Below are 25,481 nucleotides of genomic sequence, written 5' to 3'. Positions count from 1 at the left end.
ATGGGGGTGATGATGAAGTGACAAATGCTGCCTTAAATATTAGATGATAATGGTGAAGCTAGTGCTGTATTAAACAGGGTTTTGGATAATGTAATTGCATTGCAGTAAAATGGAGAGGAAGACAAGGTCAAGATCAATCACAGACTCCTCAAAACAAAGTCAAATTTGTTGCTAATAAATGCTTTGGAAATTTTGAGAAAGGTAGTTTAAGTATGTTTTCCAGCATACAGTGAGTTAAACATTAATTCATGTTTATGTCTTGCACATTGGCTTTCTTTGTAGGATAATTATCCTCATGGTATTGGAATTTGCTAACACTGATTAGTTGCCATTTAACATTGGTAGACTGATGTACCTATTTGATATTACAGTTGTCAGTTGATGTGTTTGCCCATTTGTTAGGATATCATGCATTTGGGAGAAATGTGTCATGATTGCCATTTTTCTTCATCCAGTGTCATTTAGCAAAATCAAATTTGAGTTCAGAAGGTTTATCAAAAATGCTTTCAAATATTTTATGACAGTAGTTGATTTTCATGATACCGACAAAATACCAAATGCTTTTGGTATATAATACCGAATACCGAATCGGTATTGGTTCGGTATCGGTATACCGAAATTTTGGTAACCGATTGACCTTACCTTACCTTACCTTACCTTGAAGGTCATCGGGATAGAAAAGGCCACTTGGCCTATAGGTCCCGTTCTCACCGAGTTACTTGCAGAGACATTCAGGACTCGTAAGGTTGTGGCATGACATACATTAGGTGGGTCCAGTGATGGTCGAGTCGTGCCTTGAATGTCGAGAGTGTTTCGGCTGATACGACCTCAGCAGGTAGAGCGTTCCAGTCGTTGATGATGCGGACGCTAAAGCTGCTTCGTCGGGCGAGAGTCACAGCTCGGGGTTTGAGCAGCTTCCACCCGTGTCCTCTCGTCAGCTCGGTCTCGTTTTTGGTGAAGAAGGTCGTTGCCGGCACATCGATTCCACCGTGGAACAGCTGGTAGACCGTCAGCATGTCACCCCTGCGGCGGCGGTAGAACAACGACGGCAGTCGGAGACGCTCCAGACGCTCGGGGTAGGGAAGGTGCTTGATGGATTCCACCATACGCGTGGCGCGTCTCTGGACCTTTTCTAAGCGTTTCTGGTCTCCTTTGCTGAACGGTCCCCAGACGGCGTTCCCAAACTCCAGAAAGGGGCGGACGAGAGCCTTGTAGAGCAAGGGTAGGGTCGTCTCATCGATGTGAGCGAAGGATCGCTTGATGACCGCGAGCAGCTGTGAGGCTTTTGAAACGGCCGCGGCCGTTTGCGTATGAAACTTCAGCTCAGAGTCGATTATGATCCCCAGATCCCTTTCTTCGTCTACCACAGCGATGGGCGTCCCGTTCAGCCTATATTCGTGTGCAGGGTTTCTTGAGCCCATGTGCATCACCTTACACTTTCCTGCGTTGAACGGCAGCAGCCACCTTGAGGACCATCGTGCCAGAGCGTCCAGATCACCCTGCAGGCCAGCACCACGATCGGATGGATTTGTCAGTGGCTTGTATAGCTTCGTGTCATCCGCGAACATCTTCATATTGCTTGAGACCTCTAGTGGCATGTCGTTGACGTATATTGTGAACAGCGTCGGCCCCAATACTGAACCTTGGGGGATACCGCTGGAGACAGGTGCCCACTCCGAGTTGCAGCCCTGAATCAGCACCCGTTGACGACGGCCAACGGGTGCTGACACCACTATTGTAGAGTGTAATATGACATGTAACAAATGGCAATAATAATTATTGTTTTCATCAATATAGCCAGGCAATAAGAATTGCAATAAATCACTTGTTCATCGAATACCCCGCAAACTAGTTTTACCACAAACTTCGGGTCATTATGTGCAACAAGCCGCCCAATCAACCATTCGGACTATATTAAAATTAAAAAAATCCATCACTTTGTAGCTACACGACACGACCATCACGCGTCTTGACCGAAACATGTGGACACATGTAAAAAGCATGTGGTCCTTATATTGTATATATGATGAATATGTTAATAATGCAGAGAAAACACAGTATAAATTATACCCAACCTTTCATCTTAATCGACTTTGTCAAGGGTGTTTGAACAGCTTGAGATGAGTGTAGTGTAAGGGTACCTAGGTTACAGGTACATCTGAAAATAAACTGAATCTGCGTTCAATAAACATTGATTTTGATAATACATTTCACAAATCAACTGCTAATAACAATCATACTAAAATAGCACGACAGATAACTAACAATCGCATGAAGAACTTCTTGATTCGCCTTGACATTGTCGTCCGAACGAATGTTGTCTGAAGTTACACCTTTGTCTTTTCTGCGCAGCATTTGTGTTTGCCATTTACCGCACCAATGTTCGCCAGCGGTGGTGACTTTTCCTTACCTGCTCACGAAACGTCACACACGACATGACGTCACCCGAAGACGTCATCAAAAAGTCCAGCTCTTAGGCGTGTCCGTTTTGTGCCTGGTGTGTTGTGGAATCAAGCTAGCTTGTGCTAATCTCTTGTATGACATGTAAATGTACAAGATATTGATATGTGCTCTCTGCTCAGCGTTACAATGAGGTTGCATTTGAGGATACTGATACATTCCATTTAGACCCACTGATGCCTATCTGCAATGTGTATACCATGTGTAATCCATTCATAAATTTCAGGCATGTCAAGGTTGTTAAAATGATAATTTTTGGCATTCTATTTATTTTTGCAGTTTTCTGGCGAGTTTAACCAATGCCCTCTATTCCAGAGCTATATTGTCACACAAGAAACATATTGTGGGGAATATTTTGTTACCCAGCAGCCTGTCGTCAGCAATGTCATCCAAAAGGCAAGCTGCAAAAACAGCTGATGGTTCTATTGCAACTCAAGCAGAAAATCCAGAGAAGCATGCATCGACTGCTTCAAAACTGAGAAAGCTGGTAGATGGTAGGTATCTTTTACATCATGTCCTGCATCCTATCAATTTAGTGTCTGAAGTGTCAAGCAGGCATGCCATTTGAAATTGAGCTGTGCTACCAATCTCACGATGGGTTACCAAAGGCAATGTTATGATTGCTGCAGGGCAGAGTAGATTGAAATCAAATGGGGAAACCATGCCTATTGCAATAACATACCGAAGCAATGAACATCCGTTCCTTCCAGGGATGCGGAGCCGGAGCCGGAGTCGGAGCCGGAGCCGCCGGAGCCGGCATATTTTGCCCGGAGCCGGAGCCGGAGCCGGAGCCATGAAACAATATAGCCCGGAGCCGGAGCCGGAGCCGGAGCCGCCAAAAAAGGGGGCGACTCCGGCTCCTTTTTATTTTTTGAAGAGGAAAAAAATAATTGACCTAGTTCGGTTTGACAGTACAAGGCAGTAAAACATATCGTACTATTGGTCTCAATATAAGTGCCCAGGCGACCTGTAGTTTTGATGCGGTGAATACCCTCACCCTCGCCACAATGCGAGTGGGGGTGGCGCTGGCTGGGAGGAGGGGTGCACTCGGCCCGAGTTGTGGCGAGGGTAAGGGTATTCACCGCATCAAAACTACAGGTCGCCTGGGCCCTTATCTTGAGACCAATAGTACGTCATGGGCCATCAAGTGAATGAAAAAGCCGAATATCCCCAGTATCCCACAGTACGCAATCAACTTCCTGTCTGCTCCTCCCCCCCTCACGTCTACTGCATCCCCAGAACATGAGGACCGGTCATCAGGTGACGGCCATTGTTTTGAAGCCAGTGCAGTGGACTGCGACTCCCAGCACCATCTCTTTCCCCCCCCCACCCCACCCCCCCCCCCCCAATGCAGCCGAGATGGGTGTCAGCTTACGATGGTTCAGTGAACTCCGATTCGCGGCGACTGCGTTTCCAATGCCATCGCTTCCTAGTCCTTTGTTCTGCCAGTTCTCTCCGAGGTGCGTTTGCGCGGGGACGCGGTGAGCCGGTCATGGCAAGAGTAGGCAACGCGTATAACCAATCCAATTTTTCTTCCACCGTACCCGTATTTAATTGATTGCATAGGGGATGTACTGAGTCGGAGCCGGAGCCGCCGGAGCCGGAGCCGCCGGAGCCGGACCATTTTACTCGGAGCCGGAGCCGGAGCCGGAGCCGCCATAACATTTCACCCGGAGCCGGAGCCGGAGCCGGAGCCGATTTTTTTCTCCGGAGCCGGAGCCGGAGCCGGAGCCGTTTGAAATTTCCACGGCTCCGCATCCCTTTCCTTCACAGATTCCAAAGTGGTGGACATTGAAGACTGCTGGAGTCCACCACAGTGGGAAGGAGTGCTGGAGAACATCCGCTCCATGAGAGCTGCCCGTGATGCTCCGGTGGACAGCATGGGAGCTGAGGTGTTCATGAACGACCCTGGTGCCACTGACTCCAAGGTAGGGCAGAGCTGTCTCAGGTCTCACTCTGAGATAGGGGAGGCCTCAGGCCAGGCAGGGACACAGCTCTCTAGCTATGCCATGATGCCCAACTGCTAGAAGCCCATGCTGTGTGCCCATTCAGTCTGCAAAATGCTGTATTCTTGCTCTATGATTCAGTATTTTCATCTGAGCATGAGTCGTTGTTGTAGTGGCATGCATATGCCTCCACCTGCCATACCTATGCCTGAGCTTTTAACGCCGATGGGCGATGACCACTGTAGTCCGCCCCCCCCCCCCAATGAGCTTTTAAGCATTCCTCTCGATTTAGGGTGTGTTTGTTCATTGTTGCATAGCGGATGACTAGGATTTTACGTTGTCCGGCCAGTCCCGTTTGAGAGCCGCCGCCCAGTCCCCGCCGACCTCGAACGGCATTGACCGGACGACGTAGACTCTACGATCCGGTCATAGCTCTTCGTCATCCGGGAGACATCGAATCCGGCCTTAGTCTGCACTCCTCCCTAACGCATTGTCCCCCTCCCCTCAGGCAGGTCGTCTGCACGTGCTGGTCTCGTTGATGCTGTCTAGTCAGACTCGGGACGAGGTGAACCACGCCGCCATGACGCGGCTCCGACAGGCGGGTCTGAGCGTGCAGTGGCTGCGGACGGTACCGGAATCGGAACTGGCTGAGCTGATCAAACCGGTCGGGTTCTGGAGGGTAAGCATGAGACGTCACCATCGGAGAGGGTCGGGGTTTGACAGCTTCTGGAAACTAAGTAGGGGAAAGTGAGTGAAGTGACTGTCTATGGAGTATTTTGTTGCAAAGCGAATATGTGTGTGAATTTAATGCCGTTAATTTAAGTGAATTTAACGCCGATGACTTTAAGATCGACCTACTGGTGTCACCGCTAACGCTATTTTATCGTGTTTTCGCCTTATGTTACTGACTTGCCATCTCGGTCAGTCCTGTGGTACCACTCTTTCGCTGACTCCAATTCTCACCGTTCCAACCACAGCGGAAGGCGCAGTACCTGAAGGCGGCGGCCGCCCTGCTGGAGACTGAGTTCGGTGGCGACATCCCCGGCTCGGTGGGCGACCTATGCCGACTGCCCGGCGTCGGACCCAAGATGGCCCACCTGACCATGAACATCGCCTGGAGACAGGTCTCCGGCATCGGTGGGTAGCGGTGGATGTGGAGATGATGCTGTGGTATTGTAGGTGGTGTGTGAAGTGGTGACTCAGATGGCTGAGGTGGTTGTAGCAGTTGGGGTAGCTGGCTCTGTAGATTCTAGCGTTGACAGTGATGGGCAGGTGGATGGCAATCGCAGGCGTTCTTTCTTCCTCTTGCTTTGTCGGGCGTTCACCAGGCTGTGGTAACTCGAGGACAGGAGATTAAGTTTTGACGATACAATAGCTCTTTTCATGTAGCATGTAAATAAACAAAGCAACACCGCTGGGCGAAATAGGCTTGAGTCTCGTTAAACGTGGTTTCACCCTATGTCTGTTATTGTGCGGGCGATCCCTGTCCGTTGACTTGACGTCTTTCGCTGCGTTCATCGTGTACGACCTCGAACTGCGCTCATCCTGAGACTGCCATTCCGTCGTTTCCCCAGGCGTGGACACCCACGTACACCGTATCGCCAACCGGCTGGGCTGGGTGCAGAAACCCACCGGCACCCCGGAGCTGACGCGACAGGCGCTGGAGGCGTGGCTGCCGCGACAACACTGGACAGAGGTGAGAACGCTTAGAGATAGAGAGGCGAGCGCCAGAGCATAGAGCGCTCGATCGGCGACGCTGGCTCTTGAAAGGTAGAGGCTGCTGGCAAAGACGATTGAGCCAGCGTTGGAAATGAGGCATGAGTTGTGCTACTTATTCCAATATTACACACTAAGTGGTACGCTATCGGCATTGCTGTTCTGGTTACCATGGTTGCAGCGTTATGACAGATCGTTCTTTTCTCCGGCAGATCAACCTGCTCCTGGTGGGTCTGGGGCAGCAGCTCTGTACGCCGGTGGCGCCGCGCTGTGGCGACTGTCTGAACCGCAACTTGTGTCCGTCCGCCGCCGCACCCTCCCCGACCAAGAAGAAGCCGCGGCGCAGGTAATGTTACGATGGGGACTGAGCCTGTTACGTCATCAATAGGCGGGTGTGACGTCAGTTGTGATCGCTGTGAGGGAAAGATATCGTGTTTATGAAGCCGCTATGACCCCTGTTTCACCGGTGATAGCAGCACGCTGGCCGCTGCTATCAGCTATCACACGTGTCAAATTGGGTTTCCATGGAAACATCGTCACCATGACGCCGTCACTCTGTGTGATGTCATCAAATATGGCTACTAACATCTTCACGGCCGTGCGATCAAACAAATGCTATCAAACGCATTCAACAAGTCAGCAACTCTGTTCCAAACGCAGCTCACGGATTACACGAAACGTCATTAGTGTGACGTCATCACATTACGTCAGCTCGCGCAATTTGATAGTAGCGTGCTGCTATCACCGGTGAAACAGGGCCCAGATCCCTGACGTCTGCTGGCCTTTGTAGTTAATGTGAGTCATTTGTTCGCTGCATTCCTCAGTGCTGCCTCATTTACATAGAGCATGGACCGCAGGAGCTCAATCCTGCCTCATTGGAGTCATGGTTTTTGGTCAGTCGACCTAGTTATGGTACGTTTCCAGGCAAAGATACATGAGTGCCATCACTTGTATTTTGAATAATTCCAGGATTTGTATATGTTTTCATTGTTACAGCGCCAAGCACCAAGGAAAGTGTTGTGGCTAAACGCACTCTTGGTTCAAGTACAAATGCTCGTTTTTGCAGTATTGAGTCTACAGTGTCTAGGTCAGGGCTTGTGATAGTTTTGATGACTGTTTTTGTACATTTTCACCGTAGTACGTGCCATTTGGCATTTACTTCTGCATGGAACGGCCCGGAATATATGATTGTTTTTTTAGACTTTTCGGTGTTCACCGTTCATAGGCAACAGACTAAGCAGCCCTACAGACGAACAACACTCAGCTACATTCTAGTTCTGGCTTGCTTTAGTGTCAGTTCTAGGGTAGTGCGTGGATCCAGCATCTGAGTGTACATTGAAACGCTGTTTTTTCTGACGAGGAACCATCCATAGCTGTCTCCTTTTTAACTGATGTTTCCAACTTGCTTTAAGTCCCCAGGCAGGTACAGCCCTCAGCAAACTGCGTGGTAAGTATTCTTTTTTTCGACAACACCGGTAATAACTCAAAAACTATGTTATCAGTCGATCGGAACTCACTGTAAATAGAGGCGCCATGCACTCCTTCGATTGGGCCTATTACTAAACAAAGTATATGCCTTGTGTGGCAACAAAATGCAAAAGTTTGTTCTGGGGCAAATATAAACTTTTGGATTTTGTTGCCAAACTGGATGGAAAATGAATACGATGGTAATGCCAATCTAAGGTGCGGAGTCTTGCGCGTCTTGCTGTTACGATTTCCGAATGATCGATAGCATAGTATCCACGTTATTCTCGGTTTTGTCGAAAAAAAGAAAGAATACCTACCACGCAGTTTGCAGAGGGCTGTACAGTGGGTCTATTTAAGATCTCCAGAGCCACCACGTGGCGCTACGGTCGGGGTAGGGCGGGTCCAAATCCCGAGGGGAGCGAGGTCACCGGTCACTGTGGGGGAAGGAGGGAGGGGGAGTGACGCGCTGCTATCGCGGCGTGGAGTGTGCGTAGTGCCGGGAGTGGGCCGCCCGCCACTGCGCCGCGGCTGAGGGGAGGGGATGCTGGTTGCGGGTGCGCTCACTCAGGTATGCTCATGAAGCTCACGAAGGTATCCTGTTCATGTGAAGCCAGCAAGAATGCGACTGAAGGGAATAGTTATCTCAAACAAACGGGCAAGCGAGAGGCAACGCCTTAAACTTGCAGCAAAACTTTTAACCAATTATAATTGAAATCTTGGGCCTATTATTTCAGCTGATATTTGCATGATGTCTTCGGCTTTTCATAAATTGTTATTCAAAAGCATAATTTCTTTCATTCCTTGGCACGCTCAGCCTTGATGGGTTTTTATCGGGTCGAAAAGAATCACGAGTTGAAATGGGTCCAGAGAAACGACCAAAGAATTTTATGAAACTCAGCAAAACATTTATATAAATAGGTATAGAGGTGCGACAATTTTGACTTTGTTAGGAGGATATTTGGGAAAGATAAATCAGCGTGCTTGTCAGTGTTGCAGTAGAAACTAGAAAGACAGGTTTTGGTTAGTGTCTAGATAAAGCGAGAGCCGGTTGGGGCTCGAACCCACGACATCGCACTCGGCACACAGATCACCCAGCCCCAACAATACGAGCGCCTGTCACCCTGCGCCTCTGTGCAGCTTGCTGGACAGTGTTTCGGCCAAAGTTGTTGTTTGGATGTCTGACGTCTGTCAATGTCACGAGGCTAAGCCCGAAGGTAAATGAGGGAGCCGAACCAGGTTGAACCGGGTTGAACCAGGCTGGACCGGGGTCTTACACCTAATTATGGTCATACAAAACAGAAGTTAGTTTCGGGTCATATATTTTTATGAACTTTTTTATTGTTTTTAACTAATTTTAGCTTATAGTTTTTTTTCCTAATTCGAAACCTTATACACAAAAATGCGATACTCGTCCACTTTTCCTCATCCTCTTTTAGCGACTAAATTTGACCTTGGTCCGATGTGACTCGTCTTATACAAAAAAAAAATCGCCGGCCATGACAATTATTCGCCCAGAGGCGCTCTACCCAAGAAACACCAGCCAGTCCAAAACTGGCGAATGATCTTTCTGGTGCTGGAATTTTGTCAATGAAAATTTCAGGATATATTAATAATCTTAATCCCTTGAGCTACTGGGCGCTCGGAGCATTCGCTAGCATTCCACTGCCAGCTGCATTGCCAACATCACGATCATTACCAACAATAATACCTACCACAGCATCGTGCATTATCAACATCACATATGCAATACTTTGAGTGCGTCATAGGTGACAATAGATGAGCCGGCCACCGCAAACCCATACCTTTATCCTTTCCTTCAAAGCAGCCAGGCTACCGGCCGCCAGGCTACCGGCCGTCAGGCCCGCCACCGCGATATGGAACAACGGGCCGGCTGGAATGCGCCATTTGCCTGCGGCAGCGCCCAGCTGCGCCGGGGCTATTTGACAGGTCACCGGCACCGTGACCTCGCCCCTCCCCACCTCCCCATCGGACTCAGCTCGGTACTGACCTCCCCTTGAATTTGACATGGACTCGACTAAGGCTCAACGCCATCTAGTTACGTCTGGAGATCCTTACTAGATCCACTGTACACACGACACCAGCTCAGTACCTCATCACCGTTCCTCTTATAATCACACAGATACTGTCACAGATAACAGTAGTACAGTAGTACAGTAGTACTACTGTTATCTGTGTCCACACCATACGCTGTGCCACTCCAGCCGTGTGTATTGCTTCCGTTGAGAGCGAAGCTGCTGTATCACTGCCAAAGGACGGACGGTTCCACAATGATAGCCGACGTGCTCTCGCCATAAGCGCCTCCAAGAGAACCAAGCCGGCGCCAGAGGGCGAACGGTGATCGCCGTCAGAGCCCACTGGCGGCGCGGTTTGTGACTAGAGTTAAATCACAACGATAGTGAACGAGAAACATAACTTCACACGTGACTAGCCCAGCTATGACTGAATATCACAAGAGTGCACATATTCAGTGATAACGGAAATGAGATCAGAACACAGCTATAGAGAGCGTCAATTAAACATTGTGACTAGATTAACGATATAACAACGACACCTGTGTTGGTAAACAGCCAATGGGACGGTTGTGCAATATGAAGGCAGGCGACCGGGACTCTTCACATCGACCGGGCGCTGCAAATACACGGCGACACTTCTTCCGTCTCACGTGACACGTGACAGAACGCCGTGAACACAGCTTCAAAGGCCGGTCTGTCGCACTTCGTAGACCGAATAAATTGAGATCGTTGGACGCGTGTGCAATCACCAGTAACCGCGGCACCACTGAGTAACCACACAAAGATCACCAGCGAGATCAAAAATACGTCGGGGACGGAACGATGGACGGAATCGTTAGTGATGGTTAATCTGAACGCTCTGTTGCGCTAAATATATCAAGAGACTATTGTCGTCTTGAGATCAATGCAATCAGTTACAAGCCAAACCGACTCCCATCTTTACTGACCAGCCGGACGGCGGTAGCTCTACTCGTTATCCGATAGCTCCATGTTGGCGTCGAATCCCCCTCGCAGGTTGCCGCGGGACTGGCGGTTGATCTGTACACCGACGGCCTGACTGATGGCCAGGAGCACTGGCTCGCTGATGTGGTGACCGATCTGAGAGGGAGAGACAGAAGACAGTCAGCCAGATGTGAAGGGGGGGGGGATAATGTACAAAAGGTGGGGTATGAAGAGACTGTAAGAAGATTCTATTGATTCTAGAGGGAGATCAAATAGAAGGGTATGCTTTCACACAGTTGGAATCAACCAGGAAAGGTCAAAGGAACGGAGGAGAGACGAAGCTCAGAAAACAAAAATGGATGCGAGGGCAGTGTTTGGGGGTGCTGGAACAAATAAAGAGCACGGGTGATCAGCTTGTTACGCATACGTCAATCGGTTGTTTTAGATACAGGTTCGTACCTTGCGCTCAATACTAAGCCCACGCAGACACACTTGACCTACCTTGACAAAATCAACGGCTACAAGTTTGCCCCATTCCAACACAGACACCAGCCACAGGACAACAGTCTACACAATTAACGACTACAAATTTGCCCCATTCCAACACAGACACCAGCCCACAGGACAAGTTACACAGCTGCACATGTCAGTCGTTGTCACCGCCCACCAAACACCCACTAACCTGAGCGCCGGGGCATCTCTGTTTCATCTGTTCTATGGCCTTGTAGGCCATCTCGTACTTCTGCGACCGGGCTAGGTACTCCACAATAAGAGCGTAAAGATCGGCACGCCGCACCGCCTCGTCATTACGCAGCTCGTTGGCAAAGTCGCGCGCCGCCAGCATTGCCTCGTCGGGGCTGACCTGGAACTGGCTGCAGGGGGAGAGCGGGGGGGGGGGGTCAGGAGAGACCTAGAACTGTGTGAGGCGTAAAGGTGGAGGGTCAGGAGTCAGAGGTATTCTATAATGACTGAAAGAGAGGTGAGGGGTGCCCAAAAGGACAATATCGGATGCAGGTACATGATCCATGGCGTATACATGCGTGAAGACACGCGATCATTTACAGTTAATTGGCGTCCAGACTAGCACTCATCTACGCAAGCATTCACAGCAATCACAAACTTCATCTGATTAATGGGATAACCCAACCTGCACTACATATCCGCGATCAGCCCTTCCAAGAGTGAACATCCCCCTCTACCACCCCCGCACCCCCGACCGACCGAACCACGCGCCCACCTGCGTATCTGCACAAACTTCTTCACGAGCTCGATTTTCTCCCGGAGATTGGAGACGCGACCGTCCAGTTCTGCAGTGTTGCCCTGCTGCGCCTTACTGAAACTGCGGTACGCCTCTGAGAGCGCGCTTAGCGCCTTATCGTAGTCCTTGTATTCGTCTATTTCGGCCTGTGGGCGGTGGGAGGGGTGGGAGGTTAATACCAGCAGCAGCAGTGCTGGGTGATACAGGGAGGCAGTAACACATAAAGAGTAGCATTTGCAACAAACTGGTGACACAGACACGCATGATGGCTGAGTCCGGGGGATGGAGTCCTGAGTGTCACCAACGTTGTCAACACCATATTACCTCAGAGTAGATTGGTGCCACTGAGAGTTTAAACAGCAGATGATGTTTCTCATTTGTTGTCTATTAGGACTTTAGGGCGCGTCGGCTGCGGTGGACATTTTGCGCCCATAACGCTGTACTGGTAAAACGGGTATGTCAACAGAGAACTGACGAACTAAAAAAGGCTAGAACTAAATTTCAGTATCATCAGGACCATCGCAGTCACATTTAATACATATTACACACTCTCAGAGGTTTCACTTGAAGTCCCCGTCCTTAAGTCCTCACCTGCTCACATTCGCGTGTCTCACCTTTCTCACGCTCTCACCTGAGCGCATGCGTCGTAGAACCCTGCCAGCAGGTCGTGCGCCTTGGCTTTTGTGTAGAAGGTGGTGATAGATTTCATGATCTCGGGACTCTTCTGCCACTCGGTCGACTGTTAGCCGCGCAGACACACATACAGACGGACACAAAAGACATGTTAGTAAGTCGAGTGAAAGTACATATTTGCGACAGGAGAAATGACGATGGATTTGCCCTGCTCCGCTCATAGGTTTCAACCTAAAAATTACCTGTTCTTTATTTTAAAACCATATTTATGAATCAGCAATGACATCACATAAAAACCGAAAGAAAATATTATTCGGAAACAAACTGGTCTCAAACAGTGCATGATGGCTCCCTCCAATCCTCCAATTTCCAGTCACTGTATGAAGTACACTCCACGTCCTCCTAACTTTATGGACAAAGTCATCCAGTCACGATCAAGCAGTGCTGCCATCTATCGGACCCACCTGCAGGTAGTTGGCGGCCATGATGTAAATGTCCCGTTCACGGGAGGTCTGCGCAAAGTACATGATCCGCTTGGTGTCTCCAGACTTCATCAGCGACTTCATGGCGTTCACCTGTTGAAGGAAGAGCGAAGGGTGAGTGGGAGTGAGAAGTGAGAGAACAAAAACGCAAACAAGTCCTTACATACACCCTGGAAGCACACTCCAGAAGCACTGTGAACATGAAGGTCATGTTGAGTAAAAAAAAAGAAGAAGAAGAAAAATTCAATAACATATTCACTATCATACAACATTCATCTTCCGCTCTGAAACAGAAGTATGTATTTGGATAAAATATCGCACCAATTAAACAAAAGTGTAAAGGCCGCCGTCCACTGTGCGGAACGCGTGCGGTCCGTACGGAATTTAACACAGAACCCTATGGGCGCATCCGGTCCGTACGGAAATCGTGTGCGCTCCGTCCGGACCGCATCCGAACGTCAATCAGCTGTTGATTTTCCGTCAGCTCTCCGCATGCGTTTCGGATGCGGTTGCTACGGAGACGGAAGAGTGATGTCCGACGCGTTGAACTTTCCTGCGGAAAACGCATCCGGAACGTCCGGAACAGACGTGGTTTGGGGCCGTATCGGAGGCAAACATTGTGAATTGTACGAAGAATTGGAACTCGATCATCATGAAGTAAGTAGAAATTATTTCCTTAGAATGGCAAGAGTATTCGCTGCTGGTTACTTGCAATATTTTATTTGGTAATAAGTGATAGGAAACATTTATCAGCTCTCCGCATCCGGACCGCATCCGGACCGGATGCGGCGATATTCCGGACGGACTCCGGACGGAATTCCGTCGCAGTGGACGGCGGCCTTTAGTGACCTCGCTTAGCCACAAACGTTACCAACGTGTCTGGTTTAATATCACGACACCCAGAGTAATTCACTCTCACCTTGTCGCCTGCCTCGGTGTACTTTTTGGTGGCCAGGTGATAGTTGTTCTGGGCGTAGGCGCACTCTGCCACCTTCAGTAACACCTTGCGACGCTCCTCGGCGGTGCCCTCGTCTGTGGACGGCGGGGACGGGGGAGCGGGGACAGGAAGAGACTGTCAGGTGATGCAAACAATGCATTGTTTGCATACCGTAACTCTCAGTGTCAGCCATTGCAATGGCTGACACTGAGAGTTACGGTATGGGCAAAGGGAATATAAGAACAATTAGGCAAGACAGGTCGACATCTCGCGATCTTATAAAGCGGGACGTAGATGTACTAAAATGCGACACGATACTAATAATGTGCAGAACTGCAGACTCAGCTTGCTCTCCGTCGAATTTAATGTTTTGTAAATGCCTGGTAAATCAGCGAGGCCGGATTATAACCAGCAGCTGTCCAACAGACGTGTTCCTGACTGTTTACCGTATATTCTGACATATTCCGAGAGAGCACCTGCTCGTGTGGGTGGACGTTACCTTTGGGTATGGTGAGTCGCTCGGCCACCTCCTCAGTGATGGGGATGTTGTGTTGAACGCACAGGTCCAGAGCCTCCACATACTGTACAAACAACACGATACGTACACGGGTCAGGGGAGCTACCGCACTTGGCGAGTATCCCCAACTTAAAAATTAAACGTACTTTTCCACATTTTGAAGCTACAGCAGCTGTTTGATATTCATATACCCAGCAAAAAGCTAACCCATAACTCAAAAGGTAAAAAATGTCAACTTGTGACAGCAAAAGGTCACTGCGCGGTACATATTTAGAGCCAACAGAAGACATGTACTTTAGCCCGTCCGTGTTTTCGAGTATCACCTTTTTGGAGATGGCGAACATGTCGACGGCCTTGTCGAACTGCCCGTTGTCGATGAAGAAGGCAGCGCACTTTGAGAGCAGCGCCGGGTCGCACTCGGAGGTCAGGTCCAGCGCGATCATCTGCAGCGCGTTAAACTGCTGGTGCCTGCGGCGAGGTAGAGAGGTGGCGATCAGACGGGTGACAAATTCAAAAAACGCGAAAATTATAGGTGGTCGTCAATCTCACACATCATGCCAAAGGTGGTTGTTAAAACTGAATTACCCCCAGCCTAGCGTAAACTTGCGTACCTAGTTTTTAACGCCAGTTAGTCAAAACCACTTCAATGTAATAAGGTGGCGAATACTACATGCACTTTCAGGGTAAGAATGAAGAACAAGTAGCATGCTTAGTAGTACGCTATTCAAACTCACTCCAGATTAGTGCAAACCTACAACTGAGACCGCTGCAGTGACCGAGAGACATTCAATCTCCCTCTTAATCTGAGACAGTCACGGACCCATCAGTCTTACATCCCAGCCTCAATGCCTTCCCAAACGGTCCTACCCTATTATCTACTCCCCCTCCAGTCTCAACGCCCAACCACCAAATCCACCCACTTGAAGGCGAGGTCAGTGGCCTTGGTGAGCAGTCCGGCCTTGTGGTAGAGCATGATGGCGCGCTCGATGCCTCCCTTGCCGAGCGACTCGAAGTAGCGGGCCGCATCGAGCTGCTCGCGAGGCCCGGCCATCAGAGCCAGGTTCAGCATCTGGTCCTCGAACTGGTTCTCCTGTGGCGTAGAGGGGTGAAAGAAAGGACGTCAGACGGGCGTGGGGTAGATCTCAGGCGCCTGGGATGGGAATACTAGAGTGAAGGACGAACAGTTACGGAGTTACCAGAGCTTTTCTTTAAAAAAAAAAAAAAACAACAGTGAAGGGGCCAACTCCACGAAAGGCTACCGGAGTGGTGTCTCTGTGACGGATAAAATATATGCATAATCATGTTCGCTTGATTATACCTACGTGAAACACAGTGACTACCGTGACACAATATTCCGTGCGAAATAATCGGGAACGTACTCAGTCCAGCTCACCAAACTATACTCGCACAAGTCACAACGTTGACAGCGTCTCCATCATCCCCTTCCTCATGCCACACTCAGATGCCCAGCACATACCTTGCAGAGACGAATGGCGTTGCCGTACGCCTGCGCGCGGGAGAAGAAGTGGATGGCCTCTTTGATGTTGTCCGAGTTCTCGTATTGCCGCGCCAGGTGGTAGCACGCGGCCCTGGGACACGTCAGGTACCAGTGAACCGACATACAGGGGAGTCAGGTCCGCTCACAACACGCTATGAGGGTATCATCTCCCTATCCCAGCTCTACAGCCGTTCGCCATTCATTGAGACATCTTCCTTTTCCACATTCCAAGCTCACACTTCCCAGAATATCATTTCCGAGGTACCCCATCCTCTCCCAATAGCGCTCATCCTCTTGATTAAAAAACTACCATCTAAATCCTCTACAGCTCTCATACTGTGCAGCTCGCCTCATACTCATATGAACCATGCACCCCACATCTCCAATGTTTCCCGTGACCGGCCGTGTCTGCTCCCCCCCCCCCCCCCACGCCCCACCCACACCGACAACTCACTTATCTCCGGTATCGTTGGCCAGTTTGGCGGCCTTCTCCAGATCGTTGAGGTAGCAGTAGACCCGCGCCAGAGACAGGTAGTCCTCTGCAGCCTCGTAGTACTCGAGCGCAGTCTCCATGTCACCGGTGGATTCCATGTACTGCGCCCACCAGCGCTTCACGCCTCTGTGAGCGAGACACGGACGTCAGTCGTTACATAGAGAATCACTACGTTTCCAACTCCATGACACGGCTAAATCAACTTAACAAAATTTCAAGTGCGTTTTTCTCGGATGCTATTCACCTTATGCAAAAAAATGAGTGAGTGTATGGCTTTAGCTAGCACCTAATCCTATATTTACAATTTTAAATAATTTTTAATGAAATGATAGAGAAAAAAAACATTTTGCAAAATCGGTTTAACTTGTGCCATGGAAACCTAGTAAATGTGCATGACCGGGGTGGAAAGATACAGAAAAAAGAGCAGATCACAATTACGCCGGTCCAACATCAAATAACAAGCAAACCCTCACACTGTTCCAATCTCACAGGGATCAAAGTTCGATGTAGATCGGCTGCTGTTGTAAGAGTATTGCAATGAGAGGTCAAAACCAGTAATGACAGAGATAACCAAATGTACCACTCCTTTTATATCCGACCGCGGCCCTGGTGCCGGACCAGCCGTGTCTTACTTGTCCTTGGTCTGCGTGGCGTACTGCTCCAGGGCCAGGGTGTCGTCAAACAGCATCCGGGGCACCTCGAACCGGTGTGTCTCCGACTGCTCGTAGAACGGCACAGCGTCCTGCAGCTCGCCTGGGGATGGACGGGGGCGGTGAGGTCCGATGGTTCTGAGGTAGATAGGAGAAGGGTTACAGTGCCCTTCGCCCATCTCACGGTATCCCTCAACGCGGTATCCCCTAAAAAAAACTCACTCGCCCGATGGTTTTCCGCAATTTTACCGACAACCCCTTCCATCACCCACACAACCTCTGATGCATACATAAAAACACCAGTTTTGAACAAGCCTCCCTCCCTAATCATGCCTAGCCAGTCCAAACTTGGTCCAAACCTCCCTTATACACTCCAGCCATCTGCCCCTCCACGTCCACTACCCGTCGCTTTACACCCCACACCTCACGCGTCTCCCTCCCTCGTCCCCTGTCTCACCGCGCGCCTCGAGCGTCTTGGCGCAGCGGTAGAAGGTGTGTCTGAGGTGTATGCGGTCCTTGGTGCGCGCCAGTTCGATGGCCTTCTCCATCTCCCCCGTGTCCTGGTACAGACGGTTCAGCAGGTCCCAGCGACCGCAGCGCTGGTACAGGTGCGCCGCCTCGTCCTGCGGGGGGTTCGCAAACACAGGCATTAAGCTAGGGTACTTACCAGAGGTAGTCGCTAATTCTGCGTTTTCTTTCATGGTGCAACAGCTAACTATTATATTACATCAATGACTTTAGCGGGATACGAAGCTTACGCAGCACAGCAAGGTACTTTCAGACTTTGCACCAGGAAGACGAACAGAATCTGTCACAGATATTTAATATCTCCCCAATAATCTAGGAACGTTTCTGCACTAGTAACCGGTCGCCACCGTCATCTATAACCGGCCACACACAGTAATACATCACTGTCTCACAATTGGTGAGTCACTCCGGCTGGCTACCCCCTTGCAACATACAGTCCGTAGTAAGGGATTAGTCCGTAGTAAGGGATACCACAGGTGGCTCTTTCCGTTCAAGTAACGCACCCATTCCACTCCCGCTGCCCATCCCTCGTCTCCGTACCTTCATGTCCAGCACGATGGCCAGCATGGCCACCCGGGCGTCCAGCTCCGGCTCCGACAGGGCCATCTTCAGCATGCGCGAGCCGCGCGCGAAGCCCATGTTGCCCAGGCACACGGAGGCTACGTCCAGCCGCTTGGACTTGACGCACATGCGGGCCATGTTCTCCCACACCTGTTGGCTGCGTAATCAACCGCGTCATCCAGCAGGCAAAATTCCTAATGGTGATGTCTGAGTGGGTAGGTATTGAAAGCCCCGCATTGAGTGAACCGGACACTAAAAGTATTCGTTGGGTGGCCTTAGAGTCGACAGCGGGAGTCTCAAAAGTTGGTAAAATCCATTCGATAGCACAAGCAAACTCGGGAGAAAATTAAGGAACGGCTTTTTAATCTTTTTTTTGGGGGGAGGGGAAGCAACTGCTTTCCTGGCATGTGCCATAGAAAACACACTGCGAGTTACAGTTTCTAAAAAGCTCAACCTAACATCTCTCACTCATCACGGTAAAGGCGATGGTCTGCTAAATTTCGGCCCGTCGTACCTTTTGATGGTTTTGATGGCTTTGAACGCCTCATCCATATTCCCCACGCTCAGGTGGTAGCTGAACTCCATCATCGCCTGTTTGGTGGTCTTATCTGCCGACTCGAGGCCCTGGAAGTCTCGCATGACGTGGGTGGAGATCTGCGACGGCCGTTTGGCGGTCAGGTAGAGCGACGAGCCGGTTTCCTGACGGGAGAAAAGGGGGTAGAGGGAGGGAGGAGTTAGAGAGTTGAGCTGAGCAGGGGAGCGCTGTGTCATAATACGACAGGACATGGCGTCGGCTGTAAAGTGACGACGAAATCATTAGTAGACGCACTGAATAAGGTTTCTGCTCTGTGGTAGATGCGACAAAGCAGGGGTGCAACTTTTTAATCCTTGAACATGTTCGCACGCCGAGAAGAACGCACCGATTTCTTGGTGGGAACCAAGAGACCGAGATGAATAGCATGGATGCACGAAGTGGTGTATTATCTAAGCAATTTATTAGTAAGTAACCCAAGTTTTTTAAGCATCATTTTCACAAAAATGAATTACGAGCTGGAAGAAGATATAAGCCACTTCTTCTACAATACACTGTGCGGTAGCCCACGAGAACGACTGTTTTAATGTATTTCATGCATCACTGTGCATTGTGCAATGTTCATTCATCCAAAGCTTATCACTCGACGTATTGCATCATTGTTTAAAAAAAAATGTTGAAAGAACACCCAACAAAACCACATCAAGAAACACATAGAGAGTTGGCTGCGTGCATGTTATGTACAGTGTACAGTCTCTCTTGAAAGTACCGTGCATCAGTACGGTGGATCCATCAAGCCCGACCGAGGAAGGGCTGCTAAATTTGAGAGTCACCGAACTATGGTCTGGGGATGGATGAGGATGACAATTGGTTCGGTGACTCTCAAATTTAGCAGCCCTTCCTCGGTCGGGCTTGATCGATCCACCGTACCGATGCGTGGTACTTTCAAGAGAGATTGTACTCCACGGGGAGTCTACTCTATACCTATCGAACATTCTCCACACCCAAGTGACGTCATGAGTCCAAACTCAGCCTTTGTCTCAGTGCCACAAGATGGAGAAGGTGACCGGGGGAGGGGCGGAATGGTAAAGTAATGAGTGAGAGGTGAAAGGAAAGGAGTGCCAGTGAAAGCAGGCCGCAAGCATCGCCAATGCCAGGTGTAAGATAAGGGGAGATAGGATAGACAAAGTTGGATGAGTGGGTGGAACATTGTGCTTGGTGGATGATGGTGGTTCAGCGATTGAAGCAAAAATGTGATGGACGAGCGATGGAAGAGTCGATTTCAGTATGTCATGATATTGACTAAATGAAGGAAATCTGGATTAGGGACGAGATAGTGTAGTGCGATAGGAGGTGTGTAAATAGTGAGTGCAGTAGACGGCCGTGTCGGTTTGTGAATGGCCAGATGTGGGCGGGGCGAGCTCAGGCGGTGCAGTGACGCCACAATGCTACCGCGATTCACGGAAACACTGCTGCGAGTCGCGCTACTCCTGTGTACGCTCAGTCTCTGTGACCCCAACCCAATCAAATACACGATGCATCACAAACAGCAGGCAAGAAGCAATCGTCAGGCAAAGTCGGCCCGTGAATCTCTCCGGGCACCAACCAAGCAACTCACCAGTGGTGGTAGACGAGTTACCACCGAACGACGGGCGGGAGGAAGGGACAAGGAAAATAGGGAAGAGCGACATGTCAAGAGAACGAAGTGAAAAGGAAAGACAACAGAAAAACACAAGGCGTCGTAGAATGAGTCCGCAAAAAGGAAAACAAATATTGGTTCATTAAATTGCAAATCACGGCGTTTGACAAAGAGGGCGAGACGAGTCCGGCAGCGCAGAGAAAAGAGAAGAGATATGACGTCAGAAACACAGCTTGTCTATCACCAACACGGTAGAGCGGCTATAACTTTATTACCGTAAGCAAGTATCAAACGATAAATGACTCCCATTACAGCGAACCCAGGGAGAGCATAGCACACCGGCTTACGCCAAGGCTACATCAAAGGTCCAGAGTTTCCCATTTTTACCTGTCAATCTTACGCACTTGAGAGATGCCGGACCAATCGGCCTCTAACCAGTCCAGTTACCTACAGTATCCTCGAAGGAAATATTTTACCTAACCTGTCTCCTAAGAAAGCCATCTATCCCTTGTTTCCAACCATTTCGCCTACCAATCCCTTACGACCGTCCCTCATACCTTGTCAGCGTCGAGGATGAGCGAATCCAGCTTCAGCAGCAGGTAGAAGTAGGGTACGGCGACACCGACCACGTGACTGTGCTGTTCGGAGAGCGGCAGCCAGTCCTGGACCACCACCCCGCTCTCGGCAGTGCTGAACATCGAGACGATTATCAGCTCGCTCTGGGGGACAAGAAGAGATGTTAATTTACCTTGAGGAGAATGTTGAGGAGATGACAGAGGGAAATACATCACCTGCAGCCAGCTTACGATTGTGTGGAGACGGGGAATAGATGAAGCTGCGAGATCACTGTAGAGGACCAGAAGACAGTTGCAGCAGGGGATACATTCTGCAGACTCAGTCGTCAAAGCATTCAACAATCTTACCTTTGTTAAAACGAAACAACCTTATTGACGTCAGTAAAACTCTTAACTACCCAGCTAGTCAGCAACAAATAAAGAAAGAGGTAAACTGGACCACATCAAGACGCTGGACAGACGCCGAGTTCACGCACCTGCATGCGGACCTGGCTGCTGGAGGTTTTATTCAGCAGTAGCGTGGACGAGATGGGCGGCTTGGTGGTGTCTGGCAGCAGTTTGGCCTCACAGACGAACAGGCGCGGATCGCTCGGCTCCCAGAAGTGGTTCACCACGAACCGACCGCACACGCTGCGCGACGACTCCAGCTTGGTCCTGTGCGGGTGTACAGAACAGCAAAGTGAGTTTGGAACGCAGAGGGCGCTCACAAATACTCTCACATACCATAAGCACTTGCAGAACTCCGCTTTGGTTATTATGAAGGGTCGCCACTCAGGCTTCCTGATCGCTCTGACGCCGTCTAACACCGACGAGGAACCTGAGAAAGTTGATCATCGAAGTGATCCCCATGATAACCCTTTGGACCATCCTTAAAAGTGATGCCTAATGTGACCCGTATGAATTTTGTGACCCATTGCATACAAGTTAACATACAGCATGACACAGACAATCTCACAGGCGACCTTAATAAACCCTCTACCTTTCCAATGACGCCTGACCCCGCTGACCTCTCACATGACCCCCATGACATATCCCGTGACCCCCATTACCTCTCCCGTGAGCTCCCTGACCCCTCTCCGTCCCTCCACCCACCTCTCCATGACGGTAAGTTCGCGCGAGTCGTTGCTAGTGGCCGAGTTGGGAGGCACCCTCTGGTCATCCTCGTCCTCTCGGCCCGAGCTGAAGTTGAAGTAGCTGACCGAGTCGGTGTCCACGTCCCAGATGTACACCTTCGGGTCCGGCAGCAGCGACGACTGGAACGTGTCGGGACGGGGGGGGGGGGGGTGGAAGTGTTGGATGGATACGCATATCATATCACATACAGAGAAGGGAGACGCAATAGAGATGCCGATGTGCAAACAGTATGTTTATCGTTATTTTTTCTTTTCAATGTCGTTGGTATGCTAGTTACGACACGGAAAAAAATAGTCCGACTCGCGTCGTAATTCTAAGTCAGCGAGCCGTAAAGCTCGCTTCATCTGAGTTGTTGCAGATAAGCTACATGGACCGAGTCTCAACACAATGAATCAAGTAAGCCGTGGGTTAGTAAAATAGCGGTTGTCCTGTTTCTATTTTTGTAGACACCATGTAACGCCGATTTCCCTCCGCGACATTCACTGAAACAGCCCGACTAAGCAGCACCGTCCTCCCCCCCCCCCCCCCCCGGCAACATGCCAGACTCACCTGGGCCACCAGGCAGCTGACTTTGGTGCCCTTACAGTTGACCCGGCACTGGATCAGCTCACCGAAGTCGGTGGCGCTGTCCGTGATAAACTTTGGGTTTGCCGCGCTCCGCAGCTCCCTGTCGGCAAAGAACAGGTCACAGGTGGAGGTGGGGACACGAGAAGGGGATAGCGATTAAAATCACGGCAGGGAAAATGTGAACCAAAGTTAGATCCCGTCGGTCACATGAAATAAAATCACAGAATGAAGCTAGCGACGACGATGTCTTATATACTATCATAAGAATCGAATAATAAATAATACAGGGTGACACAAAAAAACGGTCATCACCAAAATTCGAATAACTTCGGAAGTTTTATTCAGATCATCACCAAACTTCGGCCACTTTAGGTCACACCTATGTAGCAGACATCCACCAAGTTTCAAGTCTTCACTACGAATACTTTTAGTAAAGTGTGTGTTTTACGGATGCTCCACAATGTGCTCCAGGTGAGCGTCCCGGCGCTGCAGGGCGTAGGCACACCTGCATCCGGCGGGCAAAGTTGTCGATAACCCGATAAGAATAACGTTTCAGGGGTAGCACACCCCCTGAGCACTGTCTCCAGAGGCCATTGCACTCTGTAAAGTGCACAGGCATCGGGTTATCGACAACTTTGCCCGCCGGATGCAAGTGTGCCTACGCCCTGCAGCGCCGTGGCGCTCACCTGGAGCACATTGTGGAGCGTCAGTAAAACACACACTGTACTAAAAGTATTCGTAGTGAAGACTTGAAACTTGGTGGATGTATGCTACATAGGTGTGACCTTAAGTGGCCGAAGTTTGGTGATGATCTGAATAAAACTTCCGAAGTTATTCGAAATTTGATGATGACCGTTTTTTTTTGTGTCACCCTGTATAATGAAAATAAAACAATGCCGTAAAAAGCATGACTTGTAAATTGCAATAATCTAAAAGTTGAGCGCCGAAAAGCTAAACAATATGTGCTTTTAAAGCCTGAAGTGATGCTTCGGCACATTGTCCAAGGAACAAAAACATTGATAGGCAGGCATTGACACCGACAAATAAAAACATAAACTGACCACCCGAGCCTCTCACCGTCTGGAGAGGTCGAACAGCTTGAGGGCGCCGTTGACCGAGCCGACCACCATGAAGCTGCCGTTGATGTCAATGTACATGGCCTCGCCCTCGCGGTCCGTAAAGTCCACCTTCTGCTTCACCGCTCCCTGAAGGCGGGGGAGCGAGGGTGAGGGATACAATATCAACGTGAGCGACAGATAGGAAAGTAGCGCATATCTCTCGACCCCTTCACCACGCAATCTACGTTGTGACAAAAGTTGATCACTCGCTATAGGAAAATCAGAATTAGGAAAATCGTGGAAATCATAATGTGCTTTATTTTGATACATAATATCCTAACACCAGTATAACGCCTTTTGGGGCGACTAACGGAGCGAGCGAGAGGGTGGGCCTTGCACGTGCGAAATTGTGAGGGGGTACCTCCAACTGACTTGTGCACGGCACCCTACTAACCGGTCTCTAGCGATGTGCCAAATTTGGGCACAATTGGCCCAGCCGTTCTCGAGATCTGGAAGCGGCACCCTGCACGTGCGCACGTGCAAAATGGGTCCCAACTGACTTGTGCACGGCACCCTACTAACTGGTCCCCAACCGTGTACCAAATTTGAGCGCAATCGGTCGAGCCGTTCTCGAGATCTGGAAACGACCCCTGCACGTGCGCACGTGCAGCAGCGCCCCAACTCTGGCACATGGATATGCAGTGCCTAGTGGGTGCCTACCTACATGCCAACTTTCAGCGCAATCGGCCAAGTAGTTACCGAGATATTGCAACAATTACAAAACGGACACCTCTTCGTTTTGCACGTGGCACGTGCATAAGGGGTCACCCACATGCATCAGGAATAGTCCAATACTTGGTAGAAGGAATGAAGCTACCCTACAAAAATTACCGCGTGTAAATCGGTCAAGTGGTTGCTGAGATATAAGCCTCGCAAAAGCGTGACCACGGCCGGCCGGCCGGCCGGCCGGCCGGCCGGCCGCTCATACTCAGAAATTTCCGTTAATCTAAGGAAAGACTACGCTCGCTTCGCTCGCTCCGTAATTATATCAAACTACGCGGTTAATCATATTGTATCCCATCTGACTGGGCTATACGACGTGGGTCTGGTCAAGTGTCTTTGTTGTGACTTGTGCACATGTTGCTGGTCTTTTAGGTCTCAGGTGGCAATTGGCATAAATCGTGCCAGAGGATGGTCATTGCGTTGGTATTTCGGGTACAGCTCGTATGATACGGCCGCCGAGCGTTGCCTACCTGGAAATTGGCGACGACCAGGTCGCCCTTGTCGGCCAGGTACAGGTTGTTCTCGTACAGAGCTGCCATCTCACAGGTAGACTCGAACGAGCCTGCCAAAACGGATTGCCGGTGAGGGGGGAAGGTCACCGGGGAAAGGGCCAGACGGTCGGCGGTGGACAGCGGAGAAGCAATGGGAGAGGCGCATCAGACAAACAGTTTGTTTTGTTTTGTTGGGTTAGGCCTTTTCGGTCTGACAAGACCATTTCAGAGCCGGAAGGACGATAAGAATTAGGGAAAGACATTGACAAGACCATTTCAGAGCCGGAAGGACGATAAGAATTAGGGAAAGACATTGGTCTGGGCAGGCACCCTAGTGAGTCGCCGGGGCTGAGCCCGTCCGAAAGGACAGGCCGACCAGCCCCCAAGCACTCCTTGCACCCGGCTACGGGTGTGCTCCCTTGGGAGCGGGAGCAGTGGAGCCGCTCCAAGGGAGCAGCCCGCATGAGATAAAGGTGCCTGTCCAGCCCGGAGTGGGGGTTGCGGCGTGGAGGAGAAGGATTTCAGCTTCCTGAGGATGGAAACGACGGACGGGTGAGACAAACAAAAGACACTGCTAGTTA

At 50.1% G+C, this 25,481-nt stretch overlaps 2 protein-coding genes across 2 annotated transcripts in view; one reads left to right on the top strand and one right to left on the bottom strand.

The window, feature by feature from the left end:
* Nucleotides 1–7,319, top strand: LOC122387318 (endonuclease III-like protein 1). Its single transcript, XM_043377423.1, has 8 exons — nucleotides 1–17; nucleotides 2,776–2,954; nucleotides 4,234–4,388; nucleotides 4,915–5,085; nucleotides 5,384–5,543; nucleotides 5,981–6,102; nucleotides 6,335–6,468; nucleotides 6,947–7,319. The coding sequence occupies exons 1-8, from the start codon at nucleotides 1–3 to the stop codon at nucleotides 6,963–6,965; spliced, it is 957 nt and encodes a 318-aa protein (XP_043233358.1). The 3' UTR covers nucleotides 6,966–7,319.
* Nucleotides 7,320–9,795: 2,476 nt separating this feature from the next.
* Nucleotides 9,796–25,481, bottom strand: part of LOC122387316 (intraflagellar transport protein 140 homolog) — a 42,334-nt gene continuing 26,648 nt past the window's right edge. Inside the window, exons 12-32 of the mRNA XM_043377421.1 lie at nucleotides 24,880–24,971; nucleotides 23,646–23,773; nucleotides 22,551–22,668; nucleotides 21,960–22,120; nucleotides 21,344–21,521; nucleotides 20,850–21,011; nucleotides 18,636–18,820; nucleotides 18,101–18,278; nucleotides 17,490–17,655; nucleotides 17,015–17,135; nucleotides 16,344–16,508; nucleotides 15,869–15,980; nucleotides 15,312–15,481; nucleotides 14,715–14,859; nucleotides 14,374–14,455; nucleotides 13,857–13,969; nucleotides 12,920–13,030; nucleotides 12,454–12,561; nucleotides 11,802–11,968; nucleotides 11,247–11,436; nucleotides 9,796–10,720 (exon numbers count right to left, since the gene is read on the bottom strand). Coding sequence (XP_043233356.1) covers nucleotides 10,589–10,720; nucleotides 11,247–11,436; nucleotides 11,802–11,968; nucleotides 12,454–12,561; nucleotides 12,920–13,030; nucleotides 13,857–13,969; nucleotides 14,374–14,455; nucleotides 14,715–14,859; nucleotides 15,312–15,481; nucleotides 15,869–15,980; nucleotides 16,344–16,508; nucleotides 17,015–17,135; nucleotides 17,490–17,655; nucleotides 18,101–18,278; nucleotides 18,636–18,820; nucleotides 20,850–21,011; nucleotides 21,344–21,521; nucleotides 21,960–22,120; nucleotides 22,551–22,668; nucleotides 23,646–23,773; nucleotides 24,880–24,971 — 2,984 coding nt within the window. The 3' untranslated portion in view covers nucleotides 9,796–10,588. The remainder of the gene's footprint in view (nucleotides 10,721–11,246; nucleotides 11,437–11,801; nucleotides 11,969–12,453; nucleotides 12,562–12,919; nucleotides 13,031–13,856; nucleotides 13,970–14,373; nucleotides 14,456–14,714; nucleotides 14,860–15,311; nucleotides 15,482–15,868; nucleotides 15,981–16,343; nucleotides 16,509–17,014; nucleotides 17,136–17,489; nucleotides 17,656–18,100; nucleotides 18,279–18,635; nucleotides 18,821–20,849; nucleotides 21,012–21,343; nucleotides 21,522–21,959; nucleotides 22,121–22,550; nucleotides 22,669–23,645; nucleotides 23,774–24,879; nucleotides 24,972–25,481) is intronic.

Source organism: Amphibalanus amphitrite, unplaced genomic scaffold (genome assembly GCF_019059575.1).
Source record: "Amphibalanus amphitrite isolate SeventyFive unplaced genomic scaffold, NRLGWU_Aamphi_draft 000281F_arrow, whole genome shotgun sequence".
In the NCBI taxonomy this organism is placed as follows: Eukaryota; Metazoa; Arthropoda; class Thecostraca; order Balanomorpha; family Balanidae; genus Amphibalanus; species Amphibalanus amphitrite.
Note: the sequence above shows the minus strand (reverse complement) of the source record. Positions and strands in the feature narration are given on the sequence as shown.

Excerpts from the sequence above, each read along its gene's own strand:
- LOC122387318 (XM_043377423.1), top strand. Across the intron at positions 4,389-4,914 it reads CTGGTGCCACTGACTCCAAG|GCAGGTCGTCTGCACGTGCT; the intron begins GTAGGGCAGAGC and ends CCCTCCCCTCAG. Across the intron at positions 5,544-5,980 it reads GAGACAGGTCTCCGGCATCG|GCGTGGACACCCACGTACAC; the intron begins GTGGGTAGCGGT and ends TCGTTTCCCCAG.